Consider the following 19027-nt stretch of genomic DNA (forward strand, 5'->3'; position numbering starts at 1 on the left):
TTTAGTATTTAGGGTTTAGTTTTTAGGTTTTAGTGTGTAGTTTTTAGTGTATATAGGTTTTAGTGTTTAGTATTTATTTTAGGGTGTATTTGCAAAAATAATTATTTGTAGTTAATGTTTTATGCATTTTCATGTAATAATATATGCATATCAGTGTATGAAATTATGCATCCCCAAAAATTAAAAAAAAAAATGAAAATTATTTTTTTTGGGGGGGGGGGGGTGGGTGGTCGGTGGGTGGGGTGGGGGTGGGTCAGTGGTCGAAAATCAATTTTTGAAAAAATAAATAAAAATTTGGGGGAGGGGGGTGGGTGGTGGGTGGGGGGTGGGGGTGGGGCAGGGGTGGGTCAGCAATCAGAAAATTAGTTTTTGAAAAAAAAATGGGGGGGGGGGAGGCGGGTGGGGTGGGGGTGGGGCGTGGGTGGGGTGCGGTGGGGGTGGGGCAGGGGTGGGGTGGGGTTCAGGGGTGTGAGGGGGTGGGGTGGGGTGAAATCTTATGCATTTTTATATGAAACTTTATGCATTTTTATATGAACCTTCATGCATTTTCGTATTAAACTTTATGCATCTAAAATATATCTATTTTGAGAAAATCTAATTTTTTTTTAGTTATTAAATCCGAAAATTACATTTTAATTTTACGTCTCTCCAGATTTTGCCTTGAAATGCTTGGAAGCTTCTTGCCACGTGTCACCATCTTGATGCGCCACATGTCATAAATGTGTGGTCTAGATTTGGATCTACGGATCTATTATAAGCTTGGATACTACCGGAATATAATTGGAATATAATTTTTGGAATTAATAATTAAAAAAAAATTAAATTTTCACAAAATAAATATATTTTAGATGTATAAAATCTCACACGAAAATGCATAAAGTTTTCACATGATTTATTAAAATGAAATGCATTTTTTGTATAATTTAATGCATTTTTATGTAAAAACTTTATGCATTTTTGCTTGATTTTATATGCATGTGAAACATGCCTATTTTTTGGGGGGTGGTAATGGGGAGGGTTGGGGGGTGGTGTGGGGTGGGTTGGGGGGTGGTATAGGGTGGGGTGGTGAAAATACCAAAACTGTAAAAATCAAATGCATTTTTCTATTCAAAGTTATGCATTTCATGTGAAAACTTTATGCATTTTCGTGTAAGACTTTATGCATCTAAAATATATCTATTTTGTGAAAATCTAAAAAAATATATATTTTTTAATTTTTAATTTCGAAAATTAAATTCCAATTTTACCCCTCTCCAGATTTTACCTTGAAATGCTTGGAAGCTCCTTGCCACGTGTCACCATCTTGATGCGCCACATGTTATAAACTTTCTATTTCAGCAGATGCGCCACATGTTATAAATGTGTGGTCAAGAATGGGATCTAGGGATCTATTATAAGCTTGGATACTACAGGAACCCAACCCTATATATATATATATTATTATAAAAAACTCAAAATTTGGGAGGGGGCTTCAGCCCCCCTGGCTACGCCCCTGCTTCAAGGAACATACTAGAACACCACCAACAACAAACCCTAAAAGCACTAATCCAACATGTATATAACAGCTACACTTGAACTTTATCCAACAATATCACGTGCTCTCTTCCATGCAAATAGCCTTGGACTTTAGCTTCTTCATCCTGAGATGTAACATGTTGAGTTGGCAAGTAATCTGACGTGGAGGTCACCTTAGACATTAACAGTCTTATCTCTATCTTAATAATAAATTCGATTTTAATTAACATATGGCTTGTCTATGTCACAATAATAAATATTAATGTAATGAATAAAATATGGCAGAATTCCTAATACATTTTACAATAAATATATACTCGATCAATCAAAACATAACCAACATAAAACATTTTATTATATTTAAAATAGTTGAATATTAATTATTATCTATTTTACAAATTGTATAGCTCTTAATTAAAATAGTCCATATATATATATATGGGGCATGTGAACCGTGGGGACGCTACTTCTTTCCCAATTTTGGTGTCTTATGATCAATTTCTTTTAGTTTTTAATTATTTTTTGTTCAATTTCAATTATTTACGATTTGACCTATCAGTCAAGAGTTCATCTGACGGGTGGATGGCTAGATCATCTAGCCACTCGGGCAGTCAGATCGTTCTCTTTTTCAAATTTTTCTTACACATTTATGATTGATAGCTGTCAAATCGGTCAAATGTGTAAGACTTTCACAAAAAATCAAGCAAAACCACCAACATTAGACGTATTTAAAGAATACGGCATAAGAAACTTGTATTTATGAAAGATGACATTTTTTATACAATAGAGCATTTTAAATTTCCACTCTTACCTGATGTTGGAATATAAAAATAAACTTGATTTTTTTAAGTAAAGACATTTGTATTAGAAATATCTAGAATGAAGATATTTGTATTAGAAATATCTAGAATCAAGATATTTTAAGAAGAAAAAGAAAGAAAGAAAAATTAATATAGAGAATTCTAGAAAAAGTGACTAAGTGAAGATATTTTGTAATAGTAAAATAAGTATAAAAATCTAGATAAAAATCAAGAGAATTCTAGAATTCTCACTTGACTACTATATATATGTGGAGGTTGTATCAATTGTTTAGAATGAAGTGAATTGAAGAAAAATTGTGTTAGTAAACTACAATCCTTCCACTCAAATTTCTAAGCACACACACGTCCACAACCAATTTCTCTAAATTTCCTCCTACCAATTAAATAAATTCTCCATTATATATACTTATATTCCAACAAAGTGGTATCCGAGCCATAAAATCCTACCTGTGGAATGGCCAACCTACAATTGTTTCAAGTCCCCATGCTCAACAAGAGCAACTTCGACAATTGGAGCATCAAGATGAAGGCGCTATTGGGAGCCCACGACATTTGGGAGATTGTGGAGAACGGCTACGAAGAGCCGCAGGACGAGGCCACACTATCCCAACAAAAAAAAGATAGATTGCGAGAAACGAGAAAGAGAGACAAGAAGGCTCTCTGTCTCATTTATCAAGCACTAGGGGACGACGATTTCGAGAAGATCTCGAATGCGAGTACCGCCAAAGAAGCGTGGGAGAAGCTCCAGAACGCGTGCAAAGGAGCGGAGCAAGTAAAAAAGGCACGACTTCAAACTTTAAGAGGAGAGTTTGAGTCTTTACATATGAAAGAGCCTGAATTGATTTCGGATTATTTTTCAAGAGTATTGGCGGTGTCTAATCAAATGAAAAGAAATGGGTAAAAAATTGGAGGATGTAAGAATTATGGAGAAAATATTACGATCACTAACCCCAAAGTTTGAGCACATTGTGGTAACGATTGAAGAAACTAAAAATTTGGAGGAGATGACAATCGATCTCTTGTTGGGGTCGTTGCAAGCACATGAGGAGAAGCAAAAGAAAAAGCAAGAGATTTCAGAGCAACTTTTAAAAATGCAAGTAAGCTCAAAAGATAAAGAAGAAGGTCCGAGCAATGGTCGTGAACAATTCGGGAGAGGACATGGCCAAGGACAAGATCGAGGCAGAGGCTGTGGACGTGGACGTGGACGAGGACGAAAGAAATGAGTTCACAAGTGGTCGAGGGAGGAGCAATCCGCAGTCGAGGTACGATAAATTTTCAATAAAATGTTATAATTGCCATAAATTTGGGCACTATGCTTTCGAGTGCAGAAGTGAAAAAGTAAGGATTGAAGAAAAGGCCAATTATGCTGAAAATACAAGTCAAGAAATTGGTAGTGTGCTTCTGGCATATAAAGGAGAAGCTGGAAGACAAGATGACACGTGGTACCTCGACACCGGTGCACGCAACCACATGTGCGGAAAGAGAAGCATGTTCGTGGAGCTTGATGAGTCGGTAAGTGGCAACGTCTCCTTTAGTGATGAATCTAAAATTCAAGTTAAAGGAAAAGGAAAAATTTTAATTCGCTTGAAGAATGGAAATCATGAATTTATTTCCAACGTTTATTACGTGCCCAATATGAAAAATAATATCTTGAGTTTGGGACAACTCTTAGAGAAAGGTTATGATATTCACATGAGAGATTATAACCTTTCAATAAGAGATGGTAAAAATAATCTTATTGCCAAGGTGCCAATGTCTAAAAATAGAATGTTCTTATTAAATATTCGAAATGACATGGCAAAATGCCTGAAAGCGTGTTACCAAGATAAGTCTTGGTTGTGGCATCTTCGGTTTGGGCACTTGAATTTTGGTGGTTTGGAGTTGCTATCAAAGAAAGAGATGGTGAGAGGCCCACCATCCATCAAACATCCCGATCAACTCTGCGAAGGTTGTCTACTCGGGAAGCAGTTTAGAAAGCCATTCCCAAAGGAGTCAAGCTCAAGAGCTCAAAAGCCACTGGAGTTGATTCATGCTGACGTGTGTGGGCCAATAAATCCAAGCTCCGTCGGTATAAATAATTATTTTCTGCTCTTCATTGATGATTTTTCTAGAAAAACGTGGGTATATTTCTTGAAGCAGAAGTCAGAGGTATTTTATGCATTCAAGAAATTCAAAGCTATCGTCGAGAAGGAGGGTGGTCGACAAATCAAGGCCATGAGGTCTGATCGAGGGGAGAATTCACATCAAGGGAGTTTCTAGAATTTTGCGAAGCAAATGGAATTCGACGGCCCCTGACAGTTCCAAGATCCCCCAACAAAATGGAGTGGCAGAAAGAAAAAATAGAACAATCATGGAGATGGCGAGGAGCATGCTAAAGACGAAGAATCTGCCTAAAGAGTTTTGGGCCGAAGCAGTAGCGTGCGCGGTGTACCTGTCTAACCGATCGCCGACAAGGAGCGTGTGGGGAATGACTCCACAAGAAGCCTGGATTGGGAGAAAGCCAGGAATTTCCCATCTAAAGGTATTTGGGAGCAAAGCCTACGTGCATGTACCAGTTGAGAGAAGGAAGAAGCTCGACGATAAAAGCGAAGCATTCATCTTTATCGGGTACGACTCTAACTCTAAAGGCTATAAGTTATATAATCCAAATACCAAGAAAACAGTGATAAGTCGAGATGTGGAGTTCGACGAAGAAGGAGTGTGGGATTTTAATCCCAGTGGTGACTTCACCTTCATCCCACAATTCGATGATGAAAGGACAGTCGAGCAAGTTGGAGAAGTCCAACAAGAGGTAGTGACTCTGCCAGCTTCACCTATACAAGTTACTGAAGACTCGCCACCATCTTTCTTAAATGAAAGAGCCACACCACGAGCAAGGAATTTGGATGAGATATATGAAGACACTGAAAGGTTAGAAGATCTCACCTTGTTTTGCCTATCTGCTGATTATGAACCTGAAGCAGCAAATAGTGAAAATTGGCGAGTTGCAATGGACGAAGAGATCAAAGCTATAAACAAGAATGATACGTGTGAGCTCGTGACACTACCGGAAAGGCACAAGGCCATTGGAGTCAAGTGGGTGCATAAGGTTAAGAAGAATTCCAAAGGTGAAGTTGAAAGATATAAAGCAAGGCACGTCGTGAAAGGATTTCGCCAAATTCAGAAGTTTGCTCGGAATGAAAAATCAAGTTTAAGGGGAAGTGTTGGAATATAAAAATAAACTTGATTTTTTAAGTGAAGATATTTGTATTAGAAATATCTAGAATGAAGATATTTGTATTAGAAATATCTAGAATCAAGATATTTTAAGAAGAAAAAGAAAGAAAGAAAGAAAAATATAGAGAATTCTAGAAAAAGTGACTAAGTGAAGATATTTTGTAATAGTAAAATAAGTATAAAAATCTAGATAGAAATCAAGAGAATTCTAGAATTCTCACTTCACTACTATATATATGTGGAGGTTGTATCAATTGTTAAGAATGAAGTGAATTGAAGAATAATTGTGTTAGTAAACTACAATCATTCCACTCAAATTTCTAAGCACACACACGTCCACAACCAATTTCTCTAAATTTCCTCCTACCAATTAAATAAATTCTCCATTATATATACTTATATTCCAACACCTGACACTACCGCACGGCATTTTAAATTTTCATTCTTACCTAACACTACCACGGTACCACCTAGGGCTGTAAATAAACAGAGGTACTCGCAAGCTATTTAAGATTCGGCTTGAAAAAAAGCTCGTTAATTCGGAGCTCAATTCGATAGTATCGAGCAAAGCTCGAGTCTAACATTACTCGGCTCGTTGAGCTCGCGAACATGTTCGGATTCGATTGTTCGTGAACATGTTTGCGAGCCTGTTCACAAACCTTCAGTCGAGCCTTCAATCGAATTAGTGCACGAGCCTTAAACGATTCGAGCTTGATATGTGTGTTGTTTGTGGTGAATCACTCCATAGAATTGCACCATTTTTTTCGAATTTTTTATGAATATAGGATGGCTGTAGTTGATATGTGTGTTGTTTGGGTATAAACATTCGTGCCCTAGGAGACAGATAATGGATTTCTGTATAACAATTTCAATAAGGAATGTTTTTCTTATTTGCAACATCTGAGCGTGTAGTAGCTACACCTAATATACTCAACTCATAGATTGTAGTTAGTAGCTATACCTAACCTTCAATATGCGCACCAGTTTACAGAACCCCAACTTTTCGGATGTCAGAAATTCACATTTATTGCGACCTTGAAATAAATAAATCAAAAGATTAGAATCAACCTCATCTTCTATATATTATAGCAAAATAAATCTTACCCTACGTAGTATTGTATAATCACTCCATTCTAATTTTTCTCAATTTTCATTCATTTTTATTTATTTATACATTTCTAATCAATTTTTTACATTATAGCAAAATAAATCATATCCTACGTGGCATCGTATAATCACCCCATTCTGATTTTTCTCAATTTTCATTAATTCTTATTTTTTTTATAAATTTTTAATCAATTTCCATATCTAAAAAAAGATTTATATTTGTATTTTATTTTATTATATAATATTAGAAGTCTATCACATCATACTCACAAATTAATATGTATATATATAATACGTTTATATATAGATGTATTCACTTAAATAATTAACTATATATATGTGATTGAATATGATTTCAAATTTGACGATGTTGTATAAGGTTTGAGACAAGATGATGCTCGTAACTCAATTTTTCGTCTTTCAAGTTTTAGAGATGATGCTCATAAGTAAGAGGCGAGATTACCAAGACTCAATTATGATCTTTCAAACTCTAGACGAGATGATGCTCACAAGTCAGTTATGGTGTTTTAAACTTCAGACAAGATAATGCTCAAAACTCAGTTATGGCATTTTAAGTTTCAGACAAGATAATGCTCAAAACTAAGTTGTGCTAGTGATAGATCATTTATCCACCGTGGGCAAGCGTGACGTGCCCATCACTGATGTGACAATTTTTAGGATTTGCGGTGGGGGCATTCGCAATGTGATCGGTATTCAGTGGCTTCGTGTAGGTGCCGTCCATGCCCACCACCGTCACGTTGTGGTTGTTGATTTTGAAGTGTGTCTTGGGCGGTAGAATGATGATGGCTCCATATATAAACAGTAGCTCGAGACCAATCGCTATGGGCGTGCCAAAATAAAGTGCCTTCTTCGTTGGAGAGCAGAATTCGTTGTCTAAACCTCTTGCCGGGACTAATCGGACACTGCGTCACATGGCTCGCGCCATCTGTCCATGGATATCTCGGCATTTTTACTCCATGCCTGAAATTAATCACAATTAGAGCACCCACACTGGGGGGCGCGGACGCTAGCCCGGGCCTGGCGCGGGCGTGCCCCCTGCAATACCGCGCCAGCTTCTCTTCTCCGCACCAAGTGCGGACGGCATTTTTGAAGGGCGCGTGCAATGCACAACCCTGTAAAACAATTTTACTAAAAATAAAAATGATATAAAATTGGAGGACCGATTAAAATAACAAAAAATATAAATTCTTCTGTTAGATTGCATGTATATGTGAGACGGGTCGGGTCAGATCAGGATAATTATTCTCCTGGGCGCGAGTTGTGGGTTTGGGCCGAATAATTCAAAGTAATTATTATTGTGATAAAACAGCGAGAAGACAGCTCAGGCACGTAGAAAAGGACTGAAAGTGGTCCTAAGTACTCACAAAGTCACAAGACTGACCAACACTGTCCCGCTCCTTCAAGTATTAGATTTACATGTTTTTTTTCAAATCCAGAAAATCCACAATTCCCAATTTCAAAAAAAAATTGACAGTCGTGTTGACATTGGTTGAGACCACCCCCCTTTAATTTTTTTTTTATCCCTACCAACTGGCCAACCCATAAAGGCACAAATTCAAATAAATTAAACAAGAGAGATCACACCTTCTGCATCTACACCAGTGAACTAGATTTGCTTGACAAACCAGAAATAAAATTTCTTAACGTAGAAATAATAAACAAACGGCGATAATCACAATGCAATCATAGTTGATCCTTTTCGGGAAAGTAAAGGTGGCATACCGAGTTTGCAACAAAAGTAGAAGCTGTCGGTGGGAAAAGGAACTGATAGCGGCTTTTCCAAGTGAATAATGCAGAATCAAATGTTACTGCAAATGTTACTTTGTTATTGCAATTATTATTATTATACCAATTTTGCAAAAGCAGACTCATTCTATTCTTATTATTTTGCACCAAAATCCAGATTTTCACTTGCTTTAAAAAACCAAACATTTTCTATTCTTATTATTTTGCACCAAACTCCAGATTTTCACTTGCTTTTAATTACAAAAAAAATATTGATTTAAAAAATCAAACATTTTCACTTGCAGACTCTTCTTGCGGCGGTCAACATGATATGTATATAATTATTTGAATTCTTTCCAACAACCCCAATTTTATGTGATGAATGATTTCATACTCTTTAGCTAGCTTAGCATAACTTTGGAGCATACCTCTATTTGGGTCGAGAAGTGAACGTCGTAGCTATTAACTGTCATTCGTATTTCTTATTATTCCATTTAATTAATATATAATCATTTACTGCCTAAAAGAAAATGTGATGAATGATTTCATACCTTAGAATTATATACAAATATATTTTGATTTTTTGATAATATAAAAAAAATTAGGTTTAATCGCATCCATTCAGATGCACAAAAAATCAAATTATATAGAAAGTTTGGTGTTTTGTAATTAAGAGACGCAATTTAATTTTTTCAAAGATAGGAGTACAGAGCCCAAAGTTTTTTTTTAGAACAATAACTTGGCCGTTTAGTAAATGTAGGACAAAATTTTTCGAATTTGTTATTGTAGGACAAATTTTCAAAATTCAGCATAAGTATGACATAGTGTACAATAAATACTGTGGAGAGTAATTCAGCCCTGACGGCAAACGGGGTATTCTCCCACTTTCTATTTATAAATTTTCATGATTAAAAGAGTAAGAATAATTCTTTATTCTCAATTTAAATAGAAGTTCTTATTTAAACTTCATATAGGGAGAGAGGCCCGTGACAAACTAAAATTTAAGTGTTGACGATAAAAGTTGGAAAAAATGGGAGAAGGAAGAAAGAAACATAATATTGAGAGAGAAATATCTAACCATGTAGGGCAAATTATAGTAATGCAGGGACATTCAAACACCAACCACGTCCCCTAATATTTTTTTTTGCAGAGTAATATCTATATATGTTAATCTCCGCCCGGTCATAATTGTGTCATTTCAAATAATAATTCAAGATTCAACTCGTTTTCTTTATTAAAACTTTATTAGAATCATCCGGTGAAACATCGCCCGGTCATTATTAAATTTCTAGATCCGTCCCTGAGTGAATGGACGATCTAAGTCCACGATCATCATCTGTCTTCCTCTTGTAGTATGTGTGACAACGACTTATACATAAATGCCAAATTATTTGCATAGGTATGGGTAACAAATCCTTACCAATTCAAGGACTGATACCACTTTTGCATCTCTCTCTTTTAATTCTAGGGAAAAGTAGCATATACCCCCTAACACATTCAGGGGCGGAGCCAGACCCCTAAAGACAAGGGGGGCAAAATATGATTAAGAAAATTTAAAATAATTTCTATGAAAATTATTTAATAAAATCTATCTATACCTATTATAAAAGAGCCTTGTTTTACAAAATTTAATTTGCCTATTATATCCTTCATATATGCTTAATTTAAGGCCAATTATGTAATTTAATATATTATACATATAATATATCAATAAATATATTGTGATTTATCTTTTATATTTTAATACTTATTTAAGTAGTAGTATCAATTTGGACTCTTCATCATATCAATTACTATTTTCATCATATAAGTTAATATTTTTTATTATATAATTTTAACAATTTAGAATTAAAATACAAAGGATTACATAATATACTTTTTGAGAAGTATAATTTTACAATAATCTTTGGAATTAAAATTAATTATGTAAAGATGAAATCTATAAAATAAATATGACGACAAAATTAGGTGATGTTTAATTAATTAATTTTTTAAATACTAAATTTAATTTTTTGTTTTAATTTTATGAGTTCTATAACATTATACTTTAAAAAAATTAACCAATAATTGGTTTAAAAGAAAAAATAAATTAAAATGATAAATATTGCTACAAAATGAAATAAAATATAAATTTACACTCATAAAAATTTATTCATTAAAATAATTCTTTTTTTAACGTGCAAACGCACGTCATCTCTGCTAGTATTATAAATAGATATCTTATTTAATGAATGATTATTTTAATGAATGAATGCAATAACAACAAATTTAAGATAAATTTTCATGATTAAAGAGTAAGAATAATTCTTTATTCTCAAGTTAAGTCGAAGTTCTTATTTAAACTTCATATAGGTGAGAGAGGCTGTGACAAATAAAATTTAAGTGATGTACGATAAAAGTTGGAACAGGCCTACAAAATCGTGGAGTTAGGGAATTACTTTTACTTCTTGGTGTTCCAAAGACTTCAAACTTGTTTTGTTGTTTGATTGGCATTCCTGATGCCTTGATCCCTTTTCTTTTAATAAATTTTTACTTTACTGATAAAAAAAAAAAGTGATGTACGGTAAAAGTTGGAAAAATGGGAGAAAGAAATATATTGAGAGAGAAATATCTAGCTGGGTAGGGTATTAAAGGTATGGACGATCTAAGTCCACGATCATCATCTGCCTTCCTCTTGTAGTATGTGTGACAACGACTTATACATAAATCCTAATTACCAATTCAAGGACTGATAAAGACCTCAACATACCACGTTTTTCATATCTCTCTTTTAATTCTACTACTTTCTATAAAAAGAAATACTACTAATTTTATAAACAATCAATTGAGATGTCACTACTGTTCAATTAAGCAACAACATGGATCATACCGAAAATTAATCATCATCTGCCTTCCTCTTGTAGTATGTGTGACAACAACTAATACATAAACGGTCATTAAATGCCACGTTTTTCATATCTCTCTTTTAATTCTACTGTTTTCTATAAAAAGAAATCATAATTTTATAAACAATCAATTGAGATGTATACACATCACTACTGTTAAATTAAGCAACAACATGGATCATACCGAAAATTAATACTAAAATAAGAACAATTTTTAGCCTTTAGATTATCAAGATTTATGATTGATTCATCATTTTGTTAAATGAATTTAAGGTCATGTGTTCGAATCTCATAAAAAGTGAAAATTTTAATTTTGAAATTCAAACACTTATACAGTGAATTCGAACATGTTTTACATAAAATTCAAACGTTTTCATTAGTTTGCATTTTATATTTTAAGAGGGGTTTATAGCTTAGCTCAAACCTATATACTAGCATATAGCAGTGAAGCTTTCATTAGAATATACTAGTATCTAAACTTATTCGTTGACCGTGAGTTGAGGTTATCTATTTTTTAAGGTTTTAAAGGATTTTTTTTAATGGCAAGAAGTGTATACATGTATTTTATTTTATTTAATACTCTTTACGTTCATAAAAAATAGTTTTAGTAAGAAACGACACAAGTTTTAATAAAAATTTTATTGTATTATGAATGGAAAAAATGTCTCACTTAAAAAATACTTCCTCCGTCCATGAAAGAACTTCCTATCTTTTCTTTTTGAGACGTCCACAAAAACACTTTCTACCTATTTTTTGACTATACCCCACCACTTATATTACAGGCAAATTATAGTAATACCTTTTCACAACTTTCAATACACTCAACAACTTTTTCTCTATTTTTAATACACTCAATAATATTTTTCTTAAAACGCATTGGTTTGAGGGAGTAGTATTTATAATAATAATTAATTATATTGTGAGTAGAAAATAAGGCCCATCAGGCACTATGTGATAGATATTTTTCAAAAATAGAAAGAGATTAATTTTTGTGGACATTTTAAAATGACAAAAATGAACTATTTTTGTGGACGATGAGAGTATTAAATAAAAAATACATACAACTAAACACAAAGTGAATGTTATTGAATAGAAAATGAATAAAATAAATAACGGTATATGCATTTTTACGATAATTAATACTCCCATCATGATGTGAAAAAAGGTAAGAGAAAAAGAAAGTGGCATTTTGCATAAAATACATATGATTGTCCAATTTTTTATATAAAATATCACATATTGTGTGGTGCATGACTGAAGTATGAGTCTCACTATAGTAAATTGTGCTATGGGTTTTGTACATTTTGTGGGGACATACTAAAATGACAAAATTAAAGAAACATTGATGGTGTACTGAAGGAAGGACTAAAAGAAATAACACTAGTTTAAATAAAAGAAACCCATGCTGGTTTTCTTATGAATCATGGTGAGCCTTGTGTAAGTAAGACTCAGTTATTTTACAATACGTGCGGATTGATATAATTAATTAATTCTAAATTGTTGAGGCTGCAGGGGGCGCTTCACAGCGGGGCATATCTGGGGGCGGAGGCAACATCTTCTCATTGGGGGCTTCCCCGTCCTTAACGATGAACGCCATCATCATTCCCCAACTGTGATGACGCTCGAAATGACAGTGCATGAACCACACTCCTGCGCGCGATAATATTAATGCAACTTTAATTACTTAATAAGCTATGAGACTCTTGCTTAACTTTAATTTATAAAGGAAAAGGAGATGGGAACTGAACCTGGATTGTTAGCCTTAAATCTGATAGCACTCCATCCATTTCTTGGAACGGCAACCATGTTCCCCAACGGCGGGTCAATGAGATTAAAGTTTGGCGGATCCGTGTTCGGGTCGAAGTTCCCGTATCCAGTTCCGACAACGTAGAAGCTGTGTCCATGTAAATGCATGGGATGATCGATTCCATCGCCATACCCATAGTCGGTGCCTTGAAGCACCATCTCGACTTCCGAGTTGTAGTCCAACATGTACACCGCCGTTCCGAAATGGGCGGGCGCCAAATTCTCCGGCTTATAACCTTGCGTGAAGTTGTATATTATTGGTGTCATCGCTGGGAAATCGGGCGTGAAAACTCCTCTGATCCCTTTGTAATAGGCCTCAAGAATATTTTGGGTTTTGGGCAACAACATGGTCACGTTGTTCATGCTGCCCAGCAGCCTGTAGGTGTACAGGCAAGAATTTGTGAGACAGGGCAACGTATTGACGGAGACAGTGACGAACTGAACCTTGCTTAACTTTAATTTATAAAGGAAAATGAGATGGGAACTGAACCTGGATTGTTAGCCTTAAATCTGATAGCACTCCATCCATATTTTCTCCCATCAATTAAATAAAATTCTCCATTTATATATACTTATATTCCAACAAAGTGGTATCAGAGCCACAAGATTCTACTTGTGGTATGGCGAATTTACTATCGTTTCAAGTCTCCATGCTCAACAAGAGCAACTTCGACAATTGGAGCATCAAGATGAAGGCGCTATTGGGAGCCCACGACGTTTGGGAGATCGTGGAGAATGGCTACGAGGAGCCGCAGGACGAGACCGCACTATCCCAACAACAAAAGGATAGATTGCGAGACGCGAGAAAGAGAGACAAGAAGGCTCTCTGTCTCATTTATCAAGCGCTGGGGGACGACGATTTCGAGAAAATCTCAAACGCGAGCACCGCCAAAGAAGCGTGGGAGAAGCTCCAAAACGCGTGCAAAGGAGCGGAGCAAGTAAAAAAGGTACGGCTTCAAACTTTAAGAGGAGAGTTTGAGTCTTTACATATGAAAGAGTCCGAATCGATTTCAGATTATTTTTCAAGAGTCTTGGCGGTGTCTAATCAAATGAAAAGAAATGGTGAAAAATTGGAGGATGTTAGAATTATGGAGAAAATATTGTGCTCACTAACCCCAAAGTTTGAGCACATTGTGGTGACGATCGAAGAAATAAAAAATTTGGAGGAGATGACAATCGATCTCTTGTTGGGGTCGTTGCAAGCATATGAGGAGAAGCAAAAGAAGAAGCAAGAAATTTCAGAGCAACTTTTAAAGTTGCAAGTAAGCCCGAAAGAGAAAGAAGAAGGTCCGAGCAATGGCTATGGACATTCCGGGAGAGGACGTGGTCAAGGACAAGATCGAGGCAGAGGCCGTGGACGTGGACGTGGACGAGGACGAGGAGGCTTCGTCAACAGTGGTGAAAGAAATGAGTTTACAAGTGGTCGGGGGAGGAGCAACCCGCAGTCGAGGTACGATAAATCCTCAATAAAGTGTTATAATTGCCATAAATTTGGGCACTATGCTTCCGAGTGCAGAAGTGAAAAAGTAAGGATTGAAGAGAAGGCCAATTACGCCGAAAGTACAAATCAAGATATTGGTAGTGTGCTTCTGGCATATAAAGGAGAAGCTGGAAGACAAGATGACACGTGGTACCTCGACACTGGTGCTAGCAATCACATGTGCGGGAAGAGAAACATGTTCGTGGAGCTCGATGAATCAGTAAGTGGCAATGTCTCCTTTGGTGATGAATCTAAAGTTCCAGTTAAAGGAAAAGGGAAAATTTTAATTCGCTTGAAGAATGGAAATCATGAATTTATTTCCAACGTTTATTACGTGCCCAATATGAAGAATAATATATTGAGTTTGGGACAACTCTTAGAGAAAGGTTATGATATTCACATGAGAGATTATAACCTTTCAATAAGAGATGGCAAAAATAATCTTATTGCCAAGGTGCCAATGTCTGAAAATAGAATGTTCTTATTGAATATTCGAAATGACATGGCAAAATGCCTGAAAGCGTGTTACCAAGATAAGTCTTGGTTGTGGCATCTTCGGTTTGGGCACTTAAATTTTGGCGGTTTGGAGTTGTTGTCAAAGAAGGAGATGGTGAGAGGTTTACCATCCATCAAGCATCCCGATCAACTCTGCGAAGGTTGTCTACTCGGGAAGCAGTTCAGAAAGCCATTCCCAAAGGAGTCAAGCTCAAGAGCTCAAAAGCCACTGGAGTTGATTCATGCTGACGTGTGTGGGCCGATAAATCCAAGCTCCCTCGGTAAAAATAATTATTTTATGCTCTTCATTGATGATTTTTCTAGAAAAACGTGGGTATATTTCTTGAAGCAGAAGTCAGAAGTATTTGATGCATTCAAGAAATTCAAAGCTGCCGTCGAGAAGGAGAGCGGACGACAAATCAAGGCCATGAGGTCCGATCGAGGCGGATAATTCACGTCAAGGGAGTTTCTAGAATTTTGCGAAGCAAATGGAATTCGGCGGCCCCTGACAGTTCCGAGATCCCCCCAACAAAATGGAGTGGCGGAAAGAAAAAACGGAACAATCATGGAGATGGCAAGGAGCATGCTAAAGACGAAAAATTTGCCTAATGAGTTCTGGGCAGAAGCAGTGGCGTGCGCGGTGTACCTATCCAACCGATCGCCGACAAGGAGCGTGTGGGGAATGACTCCACAAGAAGCCTGGAGCGGGAGAAAGCCAGGAATTTCCCACCTAAAGGTATTTGGAAGCAAAGCCTACGTGCATGTACCAGATGAGAGAAGGAAGAAGCTCGACGATAAAAGCGAAGCATTCATCTTTATCGGGTACGACTCTAACTCTAAAGGCTATAAGTTATATAATCCAAATACCAAGAAAACAGTGATAAGTCGAGACGTGGAGTTCGACGAAGAAGGAGTCTGGGATTTCAGCTCCAACGGTGACTTCACCTACATCCCACAGTTAGAAGAACAAAGAGCAGAAGAGCAAGTTGGAGAAGTCCAACAAGAGCCAGTGACTCCACCAGCTTCACCAGTGCCAGTCACTGAAGACTCGCCACCATCTTTCTTAAATGAAAGAGCTACACCACGAGCAAGGAGTTTGGGCGAGATATATGATGATACTGAAAGGTTAGAAGATCTTACCTTATTTTGCCTATTTGCTGATTGTGAGCCTGTTAGCTTTGAAGAAGCAGCAGATAGTGAAAATTGGCGAGTCGCGATGGATGAAGATATCAAGGCCATAAAGAAGAATGATACGTGGGAGCTCGTGACACTACCGAAAGGGCACAAGGCTATTGGAGTCAAGTGGGTGTATAAAGTTAAGAAGAATTCCAAGGGTGAAGTGGAAAGATATAAAGCGAGGCTCGTCGCAAAAGGATATAGCCAAAGAGCTAGAATTGATTATGATGAGGTATTTGCTCCCGTCGCTCGCTTAGAAACTATCAGACTAATACTCTCTCTTGCAGCCCAAAATAGATGGAAGATTTATCAAATGGATGTCAAGTCAGCCTTCTTGAATGGGTATATAGACAAAGAAGTCTATATCAAGCAACCAATGGGCTATGTGGTGAAAGGGCAAGAAGATAAAGTCTTGAAGTTAAAGAAGGCCCTATACGGACTAAAGCAAGCACCAAGGGCATGGAATAGCAGGATCGATAAATACTTGGAGGAGAATGGTTTCACCAAATGCCCTCACGAGCATGCTCTCTACGTGAAAGCCAATGGAGGAGATGTCTTAATTGTGTGCTTGTATGTAGATGATTTGATTTTCACAGGAAATAATCCAAAGATGATTGAGGAGTTCAAGAAGGCCATGTCAAAGGAGTTCGAGATGACAGACATTGGGCTGATGGCATACTACCTCGGCGTGGAAGTCAAGCAACTCGAAGATGGGATCTTCATCACACAAGAAGGTTACGCCAAGGAAATCCTCAAGAAGTTCAAGATGGAGGGCTGCAAAGCAATCAACACGCCAGTGGAATGCGGGATAAAATTATCCAAGAACGATGGAGGAGAAAAGGTGGACCCGACATTGTTCAAGAGCTTGGTTGAAAGTTTACGGTACTTAACTTGCACAAGGCCGGACATTCTTTATGCGACAGGACTTGTGAGTCGCTATATGGAGAATCCAACCAATACGCATTTTAAGGCGGCAAAGAGAATTCTCCGCTACCTCAAAGGTACACTCAACTACGGCCTATATATTCTACTCAATTACTAATCAATATAAGCTTGTCGGGTATAGTGATAGTGACTGGGCCGGAGACAATGACGATCGCAAGAGTACAAGCGGATTCGTATTTTTCATGGGAGACACTGCATTCACCTGGATGTCAAAGAAGCAACCCACAGTCACGCTATCAACATGTGAAGCTGAATATGTGGCTGCCACATCCAGTGTTTGCCATGCAGTTTGGCTACGAAGTTTACTGGAAGAGCTTGGGTGGCCACAAAAGGAGCCAACAACTATTTGCGTGGATGATAAGTCAGCAATCGCGCTCTCAAAGAATCCGGTGTTTCATAATCGAAGTAAGCATATTGACACCCGCTTCCACTACATCAGAGAATGCATTGCAAAGAATGAAGTTCAAGTGGAATATGTGAAATCACAAGATCAAGTTGCAGACATCTTCACAAAGCCACTCAAGCATGAACATTTTATCAAGTTCAGAAGTTTGCTGGGAATGACAAATCAAGTTTAAGGGGGAGTGTTGGAAAAATAATAAACTTGATTTATGAAGATGATCAAGGCTACGCCGGCTTTCGGCTCACGAAGAAGCTCACCAAAGCAGCGGCGCAGGTGTTTGTGATTAATCTCAGAGTTCTGCTACCGAAGATCTTGCCGCCGTGGGAGATTATCAGATTCATTTTTGTCTATCTCCGGTGGGGTAAGAGGAAGAACAAGATCATGGAAGCCCTCGCCGGCGGCGGCCTCAATCTCAAGTCCGGCGTTGGTCATTTCTGCATATACCCTGGGGGCAGGTAGGTGGAATTATATACATAATTTTTTGGGTAAATATCACTTTAAACTCCAAACTATTTTCGCACAATCAATTATATCTTGAACTATTGAAAATAATTTTTTAAACTTTGAACTATCAATTTTGTATCAATTGTACCATTTATCTATTTTTTATCTATTTTTCATCCTTTTAATTTTTAATGAGTAATGCACATGATCACGTCGTTTTATATAATATACGTCAAAAAAAGAATGATTCTAAATACATTGTGGCATCCGGTGAGCCACGTTAAATTTTTGAAGCTAAAAAAATGAACAAATGATACAATTGATACGAAATTGATAGTTCAAGATTTAAAAAATTATTTTCGATAGTTCAAGATATAATTGATAGTGCGAAAATAGTTTGGGGTTTAAAGTGATATTTACCCTAATTTTTTGGGTGATTATTTTGATTATTAATTTGCGCAATAATATCTTCAGTCCCACAATTCACGATGTCTCACTATTTTATAATTATTTTATTATAAAAAGAAAAAAATAATACTTTATTTATTCACGATAAGTGTGGTGTGGATGAGAGGACACTGGTTTTATAAAACATTGAGATGTGTATAAAGTATAGAAAAGTCCCACCAAATTGATTGGGTAATAAATACTCCCTCCGTCCGCTAAAAGTATGGCACAATTACTATATTGGGCGTACGCAAAGATTATACCATTTTTCTTTTAAGGCAATGGTCCCATCATCCACTTTTATATTTTATCCTTACAAACACTCTTTATTTACAAAAAATCCACTCTAACTTCAGTTTCAACCACACATCTCATAAAGTGGTGGGACCCGGCCCTTTCTTCACTACATTAAAATCATCACCGATTTTATTAAAACTAGTGCCCACCAAAAATGCTATACTTTTGGCGGACGGGGGAGTAAATGATATGTTCTGTAAATAATGTGTGTTAATAAGATAAATTATAAAGGTATACCGTATAT

At 36.5% G+C, this 19027-nt stretch overlaps 1 protein-coding gene across 1 annotated transcript; it reads right to left on the reverse strand.

The window, feature by feature from the left end:
* Window positions 1-12456: 12456 nt before the first annotated feature.
* Window positions 12457-13529, reverse strand: LOC131005995 (laccase-15-like). Its single transcript, XM_057933147.1, has 2 exons — window positions 13039-13529; window positions 12457-12940 (listed from the first exon to the last, which is right to left on the reverse strand). Exons 1-2 carry the CDS (start codon window positions 13457-13459, stop codon window positions 12783-12785), a joined length of 579 nt encoding a protein of 192 aa, XP_057789130.1. The 5' UTR covers window positions 13460-13529; the 3' UTR covers window positions 12457-12782.
* Window positions 13530-19027: the final 5498 nt, after the last annotated feature.

The sequence above is a fragment of the Salvia miltiorrhiza genome, chromosome 1 (genome assembly GCF_028751815.1).
Source record: "Salvia miltiorrhiza cultivar Shanhuang (shh) chromosome 1, IMPLAD_Smil_shh, whole genome shotgun sequence".
NCBI lineage: Eukaryota > Viridiplantae > Streptophyta > Magnoliopsida > Lamiales > Lamiaceae > Salvia > Salvia miltiorrhiza.

Bases quoted from the DNA above. Each gene is read 5' to 3' on its own strand.
- LOC131005995 (XM_057933147.1), bottom strand. From the start codon at position 13,459: ATGAACAACGTGACCATGTTGTTGCCCAAAACCCAAAATATTCTTGAG. The intron at 12,941-13,038 runs GTTCAGTTCCCA...TATCGCGCGCAG, and splicing joins ATTTAAGGCTAACAATCCAG to GAGTGTGGTTCATGCACTGT.